The sequence below is a fragment of the Orycteropus afer genome, unplaced genomic scaffold (assembly GCF_000298275.1).
Source record: "Orycteropus afer afer isolate SDZICR_OR568_19922 unplaced genomic scaffold, OryAfe1.0 scaffold00366, whole genome shotgun sequence".
Classification (NCBI taxonomy): Eukaryota; Metazoa; Chordata; class Mammalia; order Tubulidentata; family Orycteropodidae; genus Orycteropus; species Orycteropus afer.
The window spans coordinates 120,824-133,393 of record NW_006921953.1 but is presented as its reverse complement, the minus strand read 5'-3'; the positions used below and the strand labels follow the sequence as shown (position 1 = coordinate 133,393).

At 38.3% G+C, this 12,570-nt stretch overlaps 1 protein-coding gene across 1 annotated transcript in view; it reads right to left on the bottom strand.

Moving 5' to 3' along the window:
* Positions 1 to 12,570, bottom strand: part of FAF2 (Fas associated factor family member 2) — a 77,637-nt gene that overhangs the window by 4,548 nt on the left and 60,519 nt on the right. The window contains exons 3-10 of the mRNA XM_007952930.2: positions 11,972 to 12,106; positions 10,413 to 10,489; positions 7,452 to 7,590; positions 5,732 to 5,817; positions 5,555 to 5,646; positions 4,021 to 4,198; positions 2,419 to 2,590; positions 1,109 to 1,252 (exon numbers count right to left, since the gene is read on the bottom strand). Coding sequence (XP_007951121.1) covers positions 1,109 to 1,252; positions 2,419 to 2,590; positions 4,021 to 4,198; positions 5,555 to 5,646; positions 5,732 to 5,817; positions 7,452 to 7,590; positions 10,413 to 10,489; positions 11,972 to 12,106 — 1,023 coding nt within the window. The remainder of the gene's footprint in view (positions 1 to 1,108; positions 1,253 to 2,418; positions 2,591 to 4,020; positions 4,199 to 5,554; positions 5,647 to 5,731; positions 5,818 to 7,451; positions 7,591 to 10,412; positions 10,490 to 11,971; positions 12,107 to 12,570) is intronic.

Genomic DNA, 12,570 nt, shown 5'->3' with positions numbered 1-12,570 from the left:
TAGATTGCCCAACCTTCCTTCCAAGGAGTGGCTGGTGGGTTTGAACCTCCAGCCTCCTGGTTAGCAGTCAAGTACCTTAGGCACTATGCTACCAGAGCTCCTCCCAAGGCTACAGTGCATCCTCATTTCTATTATGCAATTTACTCTTATCTTGAGTGATCAGGGAAATGGAAGAATCTACAACTGTAAATTTGGGAAAGGCAGCATACCAACTCTCAATGTAAACAGAAACTTTCTTTTGGTTATGAGGAAACTGAGGATAATGGATTAAGTAAACTGATCAAGAACACACATCTAGTAGCCTTGAAGAACCAAAATTTCATCCCCATTCTGTGAGACTCTAAGAATCTTTGCTTTTAAGTACTTCTCATTCCTTTCAAGAGAAAGGGGAAGACTATGGAAAGAAAAATACCAGTAACCTATGGATACCAAGGAGTCCCTGGGTAGTGCCATGAATACGTGATCAACAAGTAACTGAAAAGTTGGTGTTTTAAACCTAAACAGCAGAGGGACTCAGAAGAAAGACCTGGTGATCTGCTTTTGAAAGGACACAGTGCAGTTCTACTCTGCAACACACTGGGTTGCTATAGGTTAAAAGTGATTCAATGACAACTAGTTTCTTGTGATTTTTCTGACAGGTATCAAATATGTAAAGTAGCTTTAGGAACTGACCATGGTTAGACAGAAAGGGAGAGTGACACGTGCATCCAAACTGCATGTATACTTATATTCAGATGTATAATTCAGATGTTTCTAGGTAACTAGAGGTAGCACTTTCTCTATAGAGCAAGAAGTTCTGGTAGGATTCTGAAACTAGTGCAAGAGTAGCACGGAAGAGTCTCTTACCCTCAATCATGTAAGTCTTTTGTGCAGAGTTCAAACATCAAGATGGATGGAATAACTGCTTTGAGTTGGCAGCTAGACCTGAAGGAACCTATAAATAATTCATTGCATTCCTCCTGGTGTCCACTGACATCATACCCATCTGTCTGTCTGTCTCTCTGTTCTTCCCTGTTCACCAAGACAACACCACTAGACAGTTTGTGAAAGTCTCCAAATCCACAGCCCAGACTCTACATATAGTCCACACAACTTAGGTGGCCCTTACTGTTAGAGACTGTGAAAAGTGGAATCGTCTCTCTACTCGAGAATCATTGGGTAATTTGAAAATGATCTTGACACTTTCAGGGTCATCAGGGGAAGGCTCAGGGGGCAGGCACTCCAACTTCTTTTCCTTTTCCTCCTGTAAATTCTGGGGAGACACAAAACAAAGGTGAGGCTGTGGATCCAATAGAGAAACAGGAAATAAGAAATACAATGATCAAGTAGGTTTGTTATGCAGTTAGGATAAAAATGGCAAATCACCATAACCTCTTGGCAAGAGTCAGAACCTACCTGGTTCAAAGTATTACTTCATCACATATATTACTTACTGACTATGTTTTGGCAGTTAACTATTTAAAAAGGGAATGGCTAAAAGACACTTCCTGTCATCAACTGGGGGAGCTCTGGTAGCATAGTGCCTAAGGCACTTGACTGCTAACCAGAAGGCTGGCGGTTCAAACCCACCAGCCACTCCTCGGAAGGAAGGTTGGGCAATCTACTTTTGTAGTGACATCACCTCAGAAACCCAAGGAGAGGTTGCTAAGAGTTGGAGCCGACTCAACAGTACATAACAACAACATCAAGTGATAATTACATAATAAAATAAGATCATGAATGAAATGCCAGTCAGACAACAACAGAGCTAAGAATAAATACTTTAAAACTACTGCTGTGAATTGACAGCATTAACAGCATTTTGAACTGCTTATATTTACTATACAGGCATACCTCAGAGATATTGTGGGTTTGGTTCCAGAACACCTCAATAAAGCGAATACCACAATTAAATCACGTGAATTTTTTGTTTTCCCACACTACAATGTAAAGTTAACTTTATACTATACTGCAGTCTATTAAGTGTGCAATAACAGCACTATTAGAAAGGTTGAAATACTGTGAAAATTACCAAAATATGACACAGAAGCATGAAGTGAGCACATGCTGTTGGAAAAATGGTACCAGCAGTCTTACTTGATGCATGGTTGCCACAAATCTTCAATATGTAAAAAATGCAGTACTTACGAATCACAATAAAACAAAGCACAATAACATGAGTTTTGTCTGTATTTGGTTTTCACAGAACACGGCCATTCTACCTGACTTTCACTCACTGTTTTATTTTTTCCTAAATGATTTTTTTTGTGTGTGTGCAAATGTAGAAAATATAAAAATGTTAAAAGAATGACTCATACTTCCTTCATCTTCTAGTTTTTTTTTTTTTCTCTCTCCCCTTTCACACATAAGACATGCCGATACATAAGACATGTGCCCTACAAGTTGCAGATCACAAGGAGTCAAGACAAGGCCTGTTACCCGTCGCCGTCTCTCCTCTGCCAACTTTTGCTGCTGCACCTCTTCTTCCTTCCGCCGCTTGCGTTCCCGCTCCTCCCGTTTCTTTCTTTCTTTCTCCTGGTCAGCCCTGAGAGAGGCCAGGTATGCCTCATCCTGCTGCTGTCTCAGCACCTGGGTCTGGTTTCTTTCTTCCCTGTGGACAGATCAAAAGCAAACAAGGAAAACAGCAATCTTACAAAGTTTTGTGTTTTCTTATATTGAAAAATTTTTTTAGGGGCTAACCTAAACTAAAAGCAGATGACCATTTCATGCTACCATAAGGGATTCCAAGAGCAGAGTATACAAAAGCAAAAATCAAACTCACTGCTGTTGAGTCAGATCCAACTCACAGCGACCCCTCCTTGGGTTTCCAAGGTGGTATCACTATGGAAGTAGATTGCCAAATTTTCCTTCCAAGGAGTGGCTGGTGGGCCTGACCCGCCAGCCTTCTGGTTAGCAGTCAGATGCCTTAGGCATTATGCAGCAGAGTATAGCAGAATCTAAATGAACCATCTTGTCTCTCAATTTAGTAGAAAAAAGAATGGCAAACTTCCGTTTTTTAACTTTTAAACTAAAAGTTTATCTTACTGTAACAAAAGTAACACTCTCATACTGTCATGAAAAGATCAATAAGATTATAGGTAAATACCTTTTGAGTTATTGCATTTTGGTACTACTTTCTTTTATAAAATTAAAAAAACTACACACATGCCCACACACACATTGTAGAAGATCTGAAAAATGTAAACACATATGTTAATCAAAGACAAAACTTTGTAGCATTTTCATATATTTACTATTTTCTCTCCTATAGTTCTTTTTCTTTTAGCAGAACAATACCTTGGACAATCAGATTGCTTCAACAGATAAACATTCTTTACTATTTTCTAGGTTTTCTTTTTAAAGCTGTATCAAAAGCCTTAAATATATTTTATCTAAGGAAATCATCACAAATTGTAAAAGAAATTTTGATCAATGCTATTTATGATAGTAAAATACTGAAAACAATCTAAAAAGTCCACCAAGAGTGGCTTGGTTAAATTATAGTGTATTTAGACAATGGAATGGTACACAACAATTAAAAACAACATGGCAGGATAATATATAATGAATGGGGGAAATGCTTTATTATTATTACATGAAAAAGGTTTATAATGTAGTAGTATCTCAATTTGCTGAAAAATATACATGCATATTAGAGCTGTGCATGTATGCATGTCTATAAAATGTTAAAATTAAAAGAAAAAATAGCCCAGAATAGCAGAAGTTGTGATTAGGATGATGAATGATTTTTAATTTCTTCTTTGTGCTTTTTCTATATTTCATGTACATTATTTGTGGAATACTGGGGGGAGTCATTACCATTCCACACTTTTTACATTTAAGCTCTTTTTAGTCTCTATTTGGAATCATACCTCTAGGGAAAGATTATCTAGTATCTAATTTACATCAATAATTTAATATTAAACAGGCAAGGCTTTTAAAGTTGCCTAAGATAAGAAAGAAGTCAGTATTTGTGAAGCACAGGTTAGCCAACCAAATCTATAGCTTGTCTCTCAGTTCCAAAAAGGAACTAACTTGTACCTTTCTAGGCGTTCTGACACCAGGTAAGTCTGGTTTGCGTCCATGATAAATGTCAGTTGGTTAATGAGGTCATCAGGTTGAATGAGGCCTTCTAACCGTCCCACCACAGTCATTCTCCGATCCTTTAGCATAATCATGGCCAGGAATGGATATGTGTTTTCTCGCAAAGCCTGGGATACTGACAGAAAGAAGACCCAAGAGATCAAGGGCAGGACTGGGAGTAAAACAGATTAACCCTTAACCTCCCCACAGCAAGCAAGACAGAATTGCTGTAACCCCAGTTGGGAAAGAAGAAGGGGTCATTTATTCTCTGCCTATCTTTTTTCCTCCTGGTTTCTTCATTGTTTTTTGCTATATATTTGTCTCTATCCCCAGGTCATTGACTGGAATAGGAAAGCCTTTTCTGGTAGGGGTTGCAATGAAGATGCTGGGGAAAGCTGTAAAATTCTGGGATAACATCTACTTGATGATAGAAAAAGGATTTATAAAGAATCTGACTATTGTTTAGCATATTTTGTCTCCACATGGGGAGCTGCAGCCTAGCTATTATTGCTGATCTCTACCATCTTTCTTTTATTTTCTTCCTCTTGCCTAAATCGCTTCCATACCCCTTTTCTCATGTCTTTCCCCCTTCCTAAAAATTGTTAGCTTTTCTCCTCCAAAGGAATCTAAAAATAAAAAGTTGGTCTCCAAATAACCAAGATTTTATCATAATGTAGTTTTTACTGGTTTTTCTTACTGTTTAAAAGAAGATTTTTAAACAGCTTCTATGAAAAACATCCTTGCTTCCCTTCTCTCTATCCCACCCAAAGCCATGTTGGAATGGCAAAAACACAGGCTGCAGGAACTTATAAGATACTAAAAGAAATTAGGAGTAAAGATTCACATAACAGGATGCAGGGAAAATACCTGCTCACTTTGGATTTCCAGGGTCTGGCAGAGTATCTGGCATGCTAGGGTATGTTCAAAGGCTGAAAAATAGTAGCTGCAAAGTGACTATATTTTTCTTCACTGGATGTCTTTATATTAACTTCTGAAAATACCTATCTTCAGGTAAGAGTTATTATCAGCTAAGATCCGAACTTTCTCAATTCAATTTTAGTACTCAAGGTTGTTCAAACAACTCATTGTGTAAGAAGTTCTGTTAGAATTGCTGATGAAGAGAACACACTCTCCAGTAAAAAGCCGATTCAGATGAAAGGGAAACTGCTGGCCACGGTGTTTTCAAAAATAAAACAAACCCTGGCAATGGATAACTGTAAAGAATGGGTTTTGGAGTCAGACATACTTGTGCTTGCTCGAAAACTTGCTGTGATCTTGGGCCAATGGCTTAAATGATCTGAGCCTGCTTCCTAATCCATCAAGCGGAGGTAATATAACTCTTATCTCTTAGGACTGATGAGGATTAAATGAGATAATGTATAAATAGCAACTAGCATTATGTCTACCACTAAATAGTCATGCAAAAATGGCCTATCTGTCCAGACCACTCTAAAGACACCCAACAATCTCAGGCAAAAGAAACACAACTTACCCCTGTATCCCTCAGGTTTGTTTGTGGAGCATGCCCAGAAGAGCATCCTAGTGTTAATGAGTGAAATAACTTCAGGTGCACAGAGTGTGTTGCTGTGGAAAGGGATGGAAAGGACATAAGAACAACTTGCTTGCAGACAAGAGCTGAAAAGAAAAGGAAATGGGTCATTCCACTTACCGACAGAACTCATCAGAGTCCTGGTGATCATCACCATGAAGATAAACCAATAGAAAGCGAAGCTCCCGCTTGGCATCATTAAGTGCCTGTGAGAAACAGAAGGCAATTAATTATCATGATGACTGAGCCTTGAGCTTTTAATTAGGGTGAGGCCCTAATGGATATAGCTATGTGTTTAGTAACAAAACAAAGAAATAAGAAATAAAAGTGAAAAAGAAACCAGAAAACTCCCAGAAGGCTACCTTCACACCCTGACATTTTTCTCCCCATAGACAGTCCACACTAACAAGCTTTAATGAAAAGGTTTTAGTGCTGTTACAAGATTTACACTGCATCAGGCACATGAGAATACATAGGGTGACAAACATAAGACCCCAATGAACCACAGAAAAGTCAGCTGTTCCCCAAGTCTAAAGGAAGGAAAAAAAAGAAAAAAGAAAAAAAAAAACCTAGGAGAATCTGACACATGAAAACGGGGGTGAAAATTTTGCCACTTCACAGCTATAGCATCCTTGTAAATAAAAAACAACTGGGAAGATGAGCCTGATGCCAGGCCATATACCAAGTGAGGATGAGGGACTGTAGGACCCAAAGGCATTCTGAAGAGCACAGGTTTTAAAAGATCTTAAAAGACAAGGCTAGTGTCCAAGAGTTCTGTGTATGCTTTTGTGTATGCATAACCCAGAGCACATTAGTCTTCAATGAAGATTTCCTGAATGACCAATCGTGGCCTACCCTCAGGATTACAGCAAAGAGGGTGCAGGAGAAATCCCCATCTATTTATCTCCATATTTCTATCACTGAGTACAGTGCCTGGCATATAGTAGATATTTAATGTTTGTTGAATGGGATGGGAGCAGCCAGTGAGGAGACTGTAAGAAAAACCAAGTTTGGGAGAATCAAAGCAAAAAGCAAGAAAAAACACTGCTCTTTCTCTAGAAAGATAAAGGAACCATGGAGACTGCAAATGGAACCATATTTTGCCTCTGCCCACAAAGGTATTTCCACATTTTTCTTTGGCAAACTTGGGAAAAGTCTAAAACTATGGGGCTCTAATTCCCCCTATACTCTAAGAAATAATAGTACAATCAAAGGTGTCTATGGCTTGAGTTGAATATAATGTACCACCTTGAGTCTATGGTCTATGTTTCATTCAATTCTGTGAGGGATAAGAGTCTGGCCTTGCCTTCAAGGGCTTACAGTTCTAATAAAGGAGGTAAGACATAAATACAATAATTATAATATAAGGAAGAATGTGAAATTGCTCTAAGTTAAAAAAGAAAAAAAAGGCTGTAGGAGAACAAAAGGAAAGATTACTATTTTAGATTGCAAGGTAAGCTAGAGTAGGGCCTAACAATCAGGAGAGGCTGTAGAAGGGAAGTGACATGAGCTGGCTGAAGAATGTGCAAGATTCAAATTTGCAAAAATGTGAAGAAGGCATTTCAGGTGAAGGGAACAGCAAAAGCAAAGGCACAGAGGTGGGAAAGCACAGAGTATGCCAGGGAATGATTTAGCTGGAACCGAGGGTATGAGAAACAAGTCATGCAAGAAGAGACATCTAAGGTAGGTTGGTGTTAGATCAGGGAGGGCCCAGCTAAAAGGTTTGATCGTTTTGTTTCTATAAGCAGTGAAGAGCTACTTAAGATCAATGCTAGGCTATGTTGCCCTCTGAGGATAGAACTGTTATCAATAAACTGGCTATATGGTTTGTGGCACTAACCTGGCTGTACGTTCCCTGGTAGAAGACAGGGTGTGCCCGCCCATATTTCTCTTCAAAAGAGTGCATAAATGAAACAATGTCCCCAACGGGGTCAGTGACCCGGCTGCGAGGGTCAGGCCGTATAAAACGAAGAGCAAACCTGGGGAAGAAGGAATAAATATCACATGAATCCAGCTTATTGTAGTGCATATGGAGTGGGCCAGTTTGTAAAGATTCTATAACAGGGCCAGAGGCATGGCAGCAAAACGAGGTGAACAGCCTGTAAGTGGACTACAAATCTGAGGGTAGAGTCTGGCTCAAAAGCTGCAAAGCAGGAAGTGTCATTCCACTGCCTGTTCAAGAAACTAGCAGGACTACAAATGCCAACATTGGCCTAAACAAATCCTGAGTGCTTTTCTCTGAAAAATTTATTGCTAGAAATAATGGAAAAGGAAGACAGTATCCAAAAAGATCATGGGACAGGCTGTGTTCCAGACTTTCTACAATGGCACTAATACAGTGGCCACTAGCCACATGTGGTTAGCTAATTTCATTAAAATTAAATATAATTAAAATTTCAGTCCTCAGTTACATTACCACATTTTAAGTGCTCAATTGCCACATGACTAGTGGCTTCTATGATGGACAGGACAAGAACATTCCCCTCACCTCAGAAAATTCCATCAGACAGCATTGCTCTAGAATAGAGATGCCTCTTCCTGGTTGTTCTACTTGCCTTTCTCTCTTCCTTTCCATACTCCCGGGATTTTGAATTTTTAGTTCATATTCCAAAGCTATTCAAATTATGGACAGGAATTTCAAACTAAATTTTTAGTCATGATTCACTTGCTTTTCAAAGGGGCAAGAAACTTCTTGATGATATATGGTTCCTGGCATCCATGAAGGAAGCTGTAAAACTGATCCAGAGAACGTCTGGCAGAACTGGAGTACTGGCAATTATTGTAAGGTTAAGGATGATGGTTTCATTCATCTTTTCGTAAAGAGCTCATCCTATTACATCTATGTAGCCTCATTTTTTTTTAATCCTTTGAGTTTCCATAGGAGGCAATGATAAGCCAGTGTGCTACATGACATAAAACAAGTTGCTTGGATGACACAGTTGCATTAAAATTAGTAACACATGCCATGCATATTTTTCCAAGAAAAGCAAAGAATATTCATTTATTTGAAGAATTTTTTAGTATAGAAAATGTTTAAAGTATGATATTTTCCTTACTAAATTTTGAGCCAATTCCTTACTCCCTCAATAAATTCCCCATCTGTATATAATTCTACTTGGAATTTCTCCTGAGTAATCAAATCAAATGTATTGACACAAACATTCCAGAGCAAATTAAAACCACAAAATTTAAGAGGTTGTGTATGTGGGGGAGGAACTCTGGTAAAACAGTGCCTAACTCACTTGACTGATAACCAGAAGGCTGGCAGTTCAAACCCACTAGCCACTCCTTGGAAGGAAGGTTGGGCAATCTACTTTCGTAGTGATACTGCCTTGGAAACCCAAGAAGGGGTCGCTATGAGTCGTGTTCGACTCAACGGCAAATAACAACAACAGTATGTGGGAGAGTGGTTAGAAATCTTTTAAGAGATTGCTATTTTGATTATTATCAGCAGATTCTAATTAATTCCCCTGAAATTAAGTATTTTAGGATTATCATATTATTAAGTATTCTTGATGAATGGATAAAGGCTTTTAACTATTTTGCTTCTCATTACAATATATTCCCAGGGCCAATTAGCTTTTCTAAAAAATAGGCTTGTCAACTCAGTCTTCATGATTTAAAAGGATCGACTACCCATTCTTGAATAAAGATGGATGGAAAGAGTACTAATTGGATCATTAAGAACTATGCTAGAGAAGGAAACTATTAAACAGGAAGCCTCAGGAAACACCAAAGGGTCAAAGGTAAAAGGTTCTGATCTGGCTCTTGTACTTAGCAGCTGCTGAGCCCTCATTTCCAGTCTCTGCTCCCTCATATTTGGAGACAGGTACAGGTTGCCTTGTATGCTAGGTCTAGGGCACATATTCTAGCTCTGTCTATTAGCTTGCATGCCCCATAAACATTCTTATTCCCATTAAAGCGTAAGTATGGGTTCAACTAATACTTAGCTCTTGATCAGATTATCCAAAGCCTGATATGGCAGCTAGTTGGGCCCCACTCAACATTTTCTAGCTTCCAATGATGAGCTCTTTGAATGGCACATGAAAGAAGCTAGAAGAAATATGAACTATGAAGCAAGTGGGTATATACATGGAAGGGTTCCAGTGTCAGCAACCTATGGGTTGCCAGGGCAGAGTGAAATGTATAGAAGGGGTGTTTAGAGAGGTGAGACTGGTGTGGGAAGAAACGAGGGAGAAGTAGGTAATCTCAGATCAAGAGAATTTGTTGTGGTTATGAGAAGTCAGATGGAATAGAAGTGGTTTAGAGTCAAAGTTATTAAGAGTGTGAAGCTAGAATATAACAGTGGTTAGATTGGAAAAGGTATGAGAAGATTAACTAGGGAATGTAAAGGTTACAAACATAGTGGGGGGTACTGATAAATGTAGGTAGAAAATTATAGGCAAATCTAATTTAAAACAATTTCATTTTACAACACTTGTCATTAAGTTTGAACAATTTCAAACATCTACAGAGTAGGGAGCTCTGGTGGCATAGTGCCTAAGGCATCTGACTGCTAACCAGAAGGCTGGCAGTTCAAATTCTCCAGCTACTCTTCAGAAGGAAGGTTGGGCAATCTACTTCTTTAGTGACAGCACCTGGGAAATCCAAGGAGGGGTTGCTATGGGTCAGATCCGACTTGACAGCAATGAGTTTGGTTTTTTGGTTTGGTATATAAAAGAAGCTCAGGAAGAACATTCAATCTGATAACAAACTGGCAAGTCCAAATTGATAGTGCATAAACCTGATTCTGAGCTGAGTTCCAAAATCTACTCTAACATATAAATATAAAGGTACGTACCTAAATATATCAAGTATTGTGTAATAAGTAAACCGGAATGGAAGCATTATCAAGTAATAACCCCATCCAAGCAGCCCCTGAAATTCCAAAAACAAAGTTAGGTAACATTCTCTCAATTGCTAATACTTGACAAAATGTCTAGTTCAGATGTGTACACTCTTTGTTGTCCTTTCACATTATTTCTTCCTTTGCAAAATAGTTTACTCTTCTTGGCTACTTCAGCCTTCTTACAGACCAATTTCTATTGATCTCATTTTATCTAATACTATCATATTTTCTTTTTTTCACATATTTTATTTTCATACTAAATCTGCTTTGGTACTTTTTCTGTAACTACTTATACTAGTCATCAAATTTAATTTCAAGTTAAGCCCCCAAAATGAAATCTACTCTTTCAAGATTTATGCATCAAAGTGTGGTATACAGAAATAGCAAAAAAGGTAAGCACTACTACTATCTTGAGCTTGTGTATATAAATGATGAATAATCATATTAAACACAATTACAAACCTCCATATAGCTGTTAACCTTAGTAAAAATGCTAATTATAAATCATAATTTCCTTTAACAATGTTGGTAATACTGACTATTACTATTGCTACTAATTATAAACAGGCATCATGGGGCTCTATATTTTACAAGGTACTTTTTTATAAATAACATGTTAACCTGGGACCCTCTATGACATTAGGGTCCCAAATATCAAATAAAACCCAAAACAAACTGAAGAAATATTAGGCACAGGCAGAACTATACATGAATCATACAACTGCTCTAGGAATCTGTGCTCATCTATTAAGATTACCCTGAACAATCACTTAGAAACTCCATTTCTAAATGTTGGCAAGTACTTCACAAAAAGATATGGTAAATTCTAACTGGTGCAACACCAAAGGGAGTGCTTTCTTGGGATTCCAAATGCAAATACAGCAGGTGCGTATAACCCCTGGGTAACGAAGAAGAACTCCAAGAAATTTTTTGGAGCTCATTACCTGTATAACAACTGAATTGTAGACTATGAACAATTTGAGGGGAAGAAGACTGGCTCTTAATTAATCTCTGTATCTCCAACAACAAAACACTAGATACAACAGAACACTCTTAAACACCTGCTGAATTGAACTGAACTGCTGCTTTGCCCTATGACTAATTTCAAAGATGTGGCTAAGGTTTCCCACAAAGATTCCAAGGACTTCCTCAGAAGTAGCTTAAAATTAAGTAAACTGGAGCAACAGAGAAATGAGTAAACAGATTCTAACTTAAAAGTGGGAAATGAATTACATATGTAGCAAATATTTTTGCACATGTAAATAAATTTACTGTGTACTCACAGAAACCACTCCCCACATAATTGGCCAAGTATAGAAAAAACTGATGGTTTCTGTATCAATTCATTAAAGAATCAAGGATACCCAGTAATTTTACCAAGGAGTCTGGGATATTCAACAGGTTTACATTTAGAGTATTTTTTTTTTTCTGTTATCATACAGCAAAATAATGAATAATGAATAAACCTGTAAAATAAAACTGGGGGAAATTTCATCAGCAAAATAACTTGCCCTTGGTTGTGGTCTTGAGACAACATAGCTGTAGATCCTGTGGTCTGCTGTATTAACTTGCAGGGGTCGAGAAGGAGGTGGGTTGAAAACACTTGGTACACCCTCTTGCTCATTCAATCTGTCCTGTACGGCAGCCTGAGATAGAAGAAAAATTATCAAGAGTTTCACTGATGCTCAGAACAACCTAGAATGGACGAACTATTACTTCATGTTTTAAAATATGATAAACATTAATACACCAAAAGGTCACCTGAGGAGTGTATCTTCATAGACCTTTTAATCAACTCAACTTCAATAAACACATCTGCTGTAGTGGGAGGCAGCATGCAGTGACAGCTCCAGAATTCATACAGAGCAGAGAGATGAGGAACTGCCTGGAAGCTACATTTATGCAGCAAGCACACTGCTTTTATTCAATGGTTCATGAGATTGAAGGTGGCTGGCACAGGGTGCTTCACTGCACAGGCTCATGAAAGCCTAGAATAAAATGTGGATGGTGTCTTTGGTGTTGTGAAAAGGAGCAGTCCTGATGGGATGGTGCTTGATGGAGGTCTTTGGAGCAGAGAAATTTAGATATGATTCCCAGCTCCATTACTCAG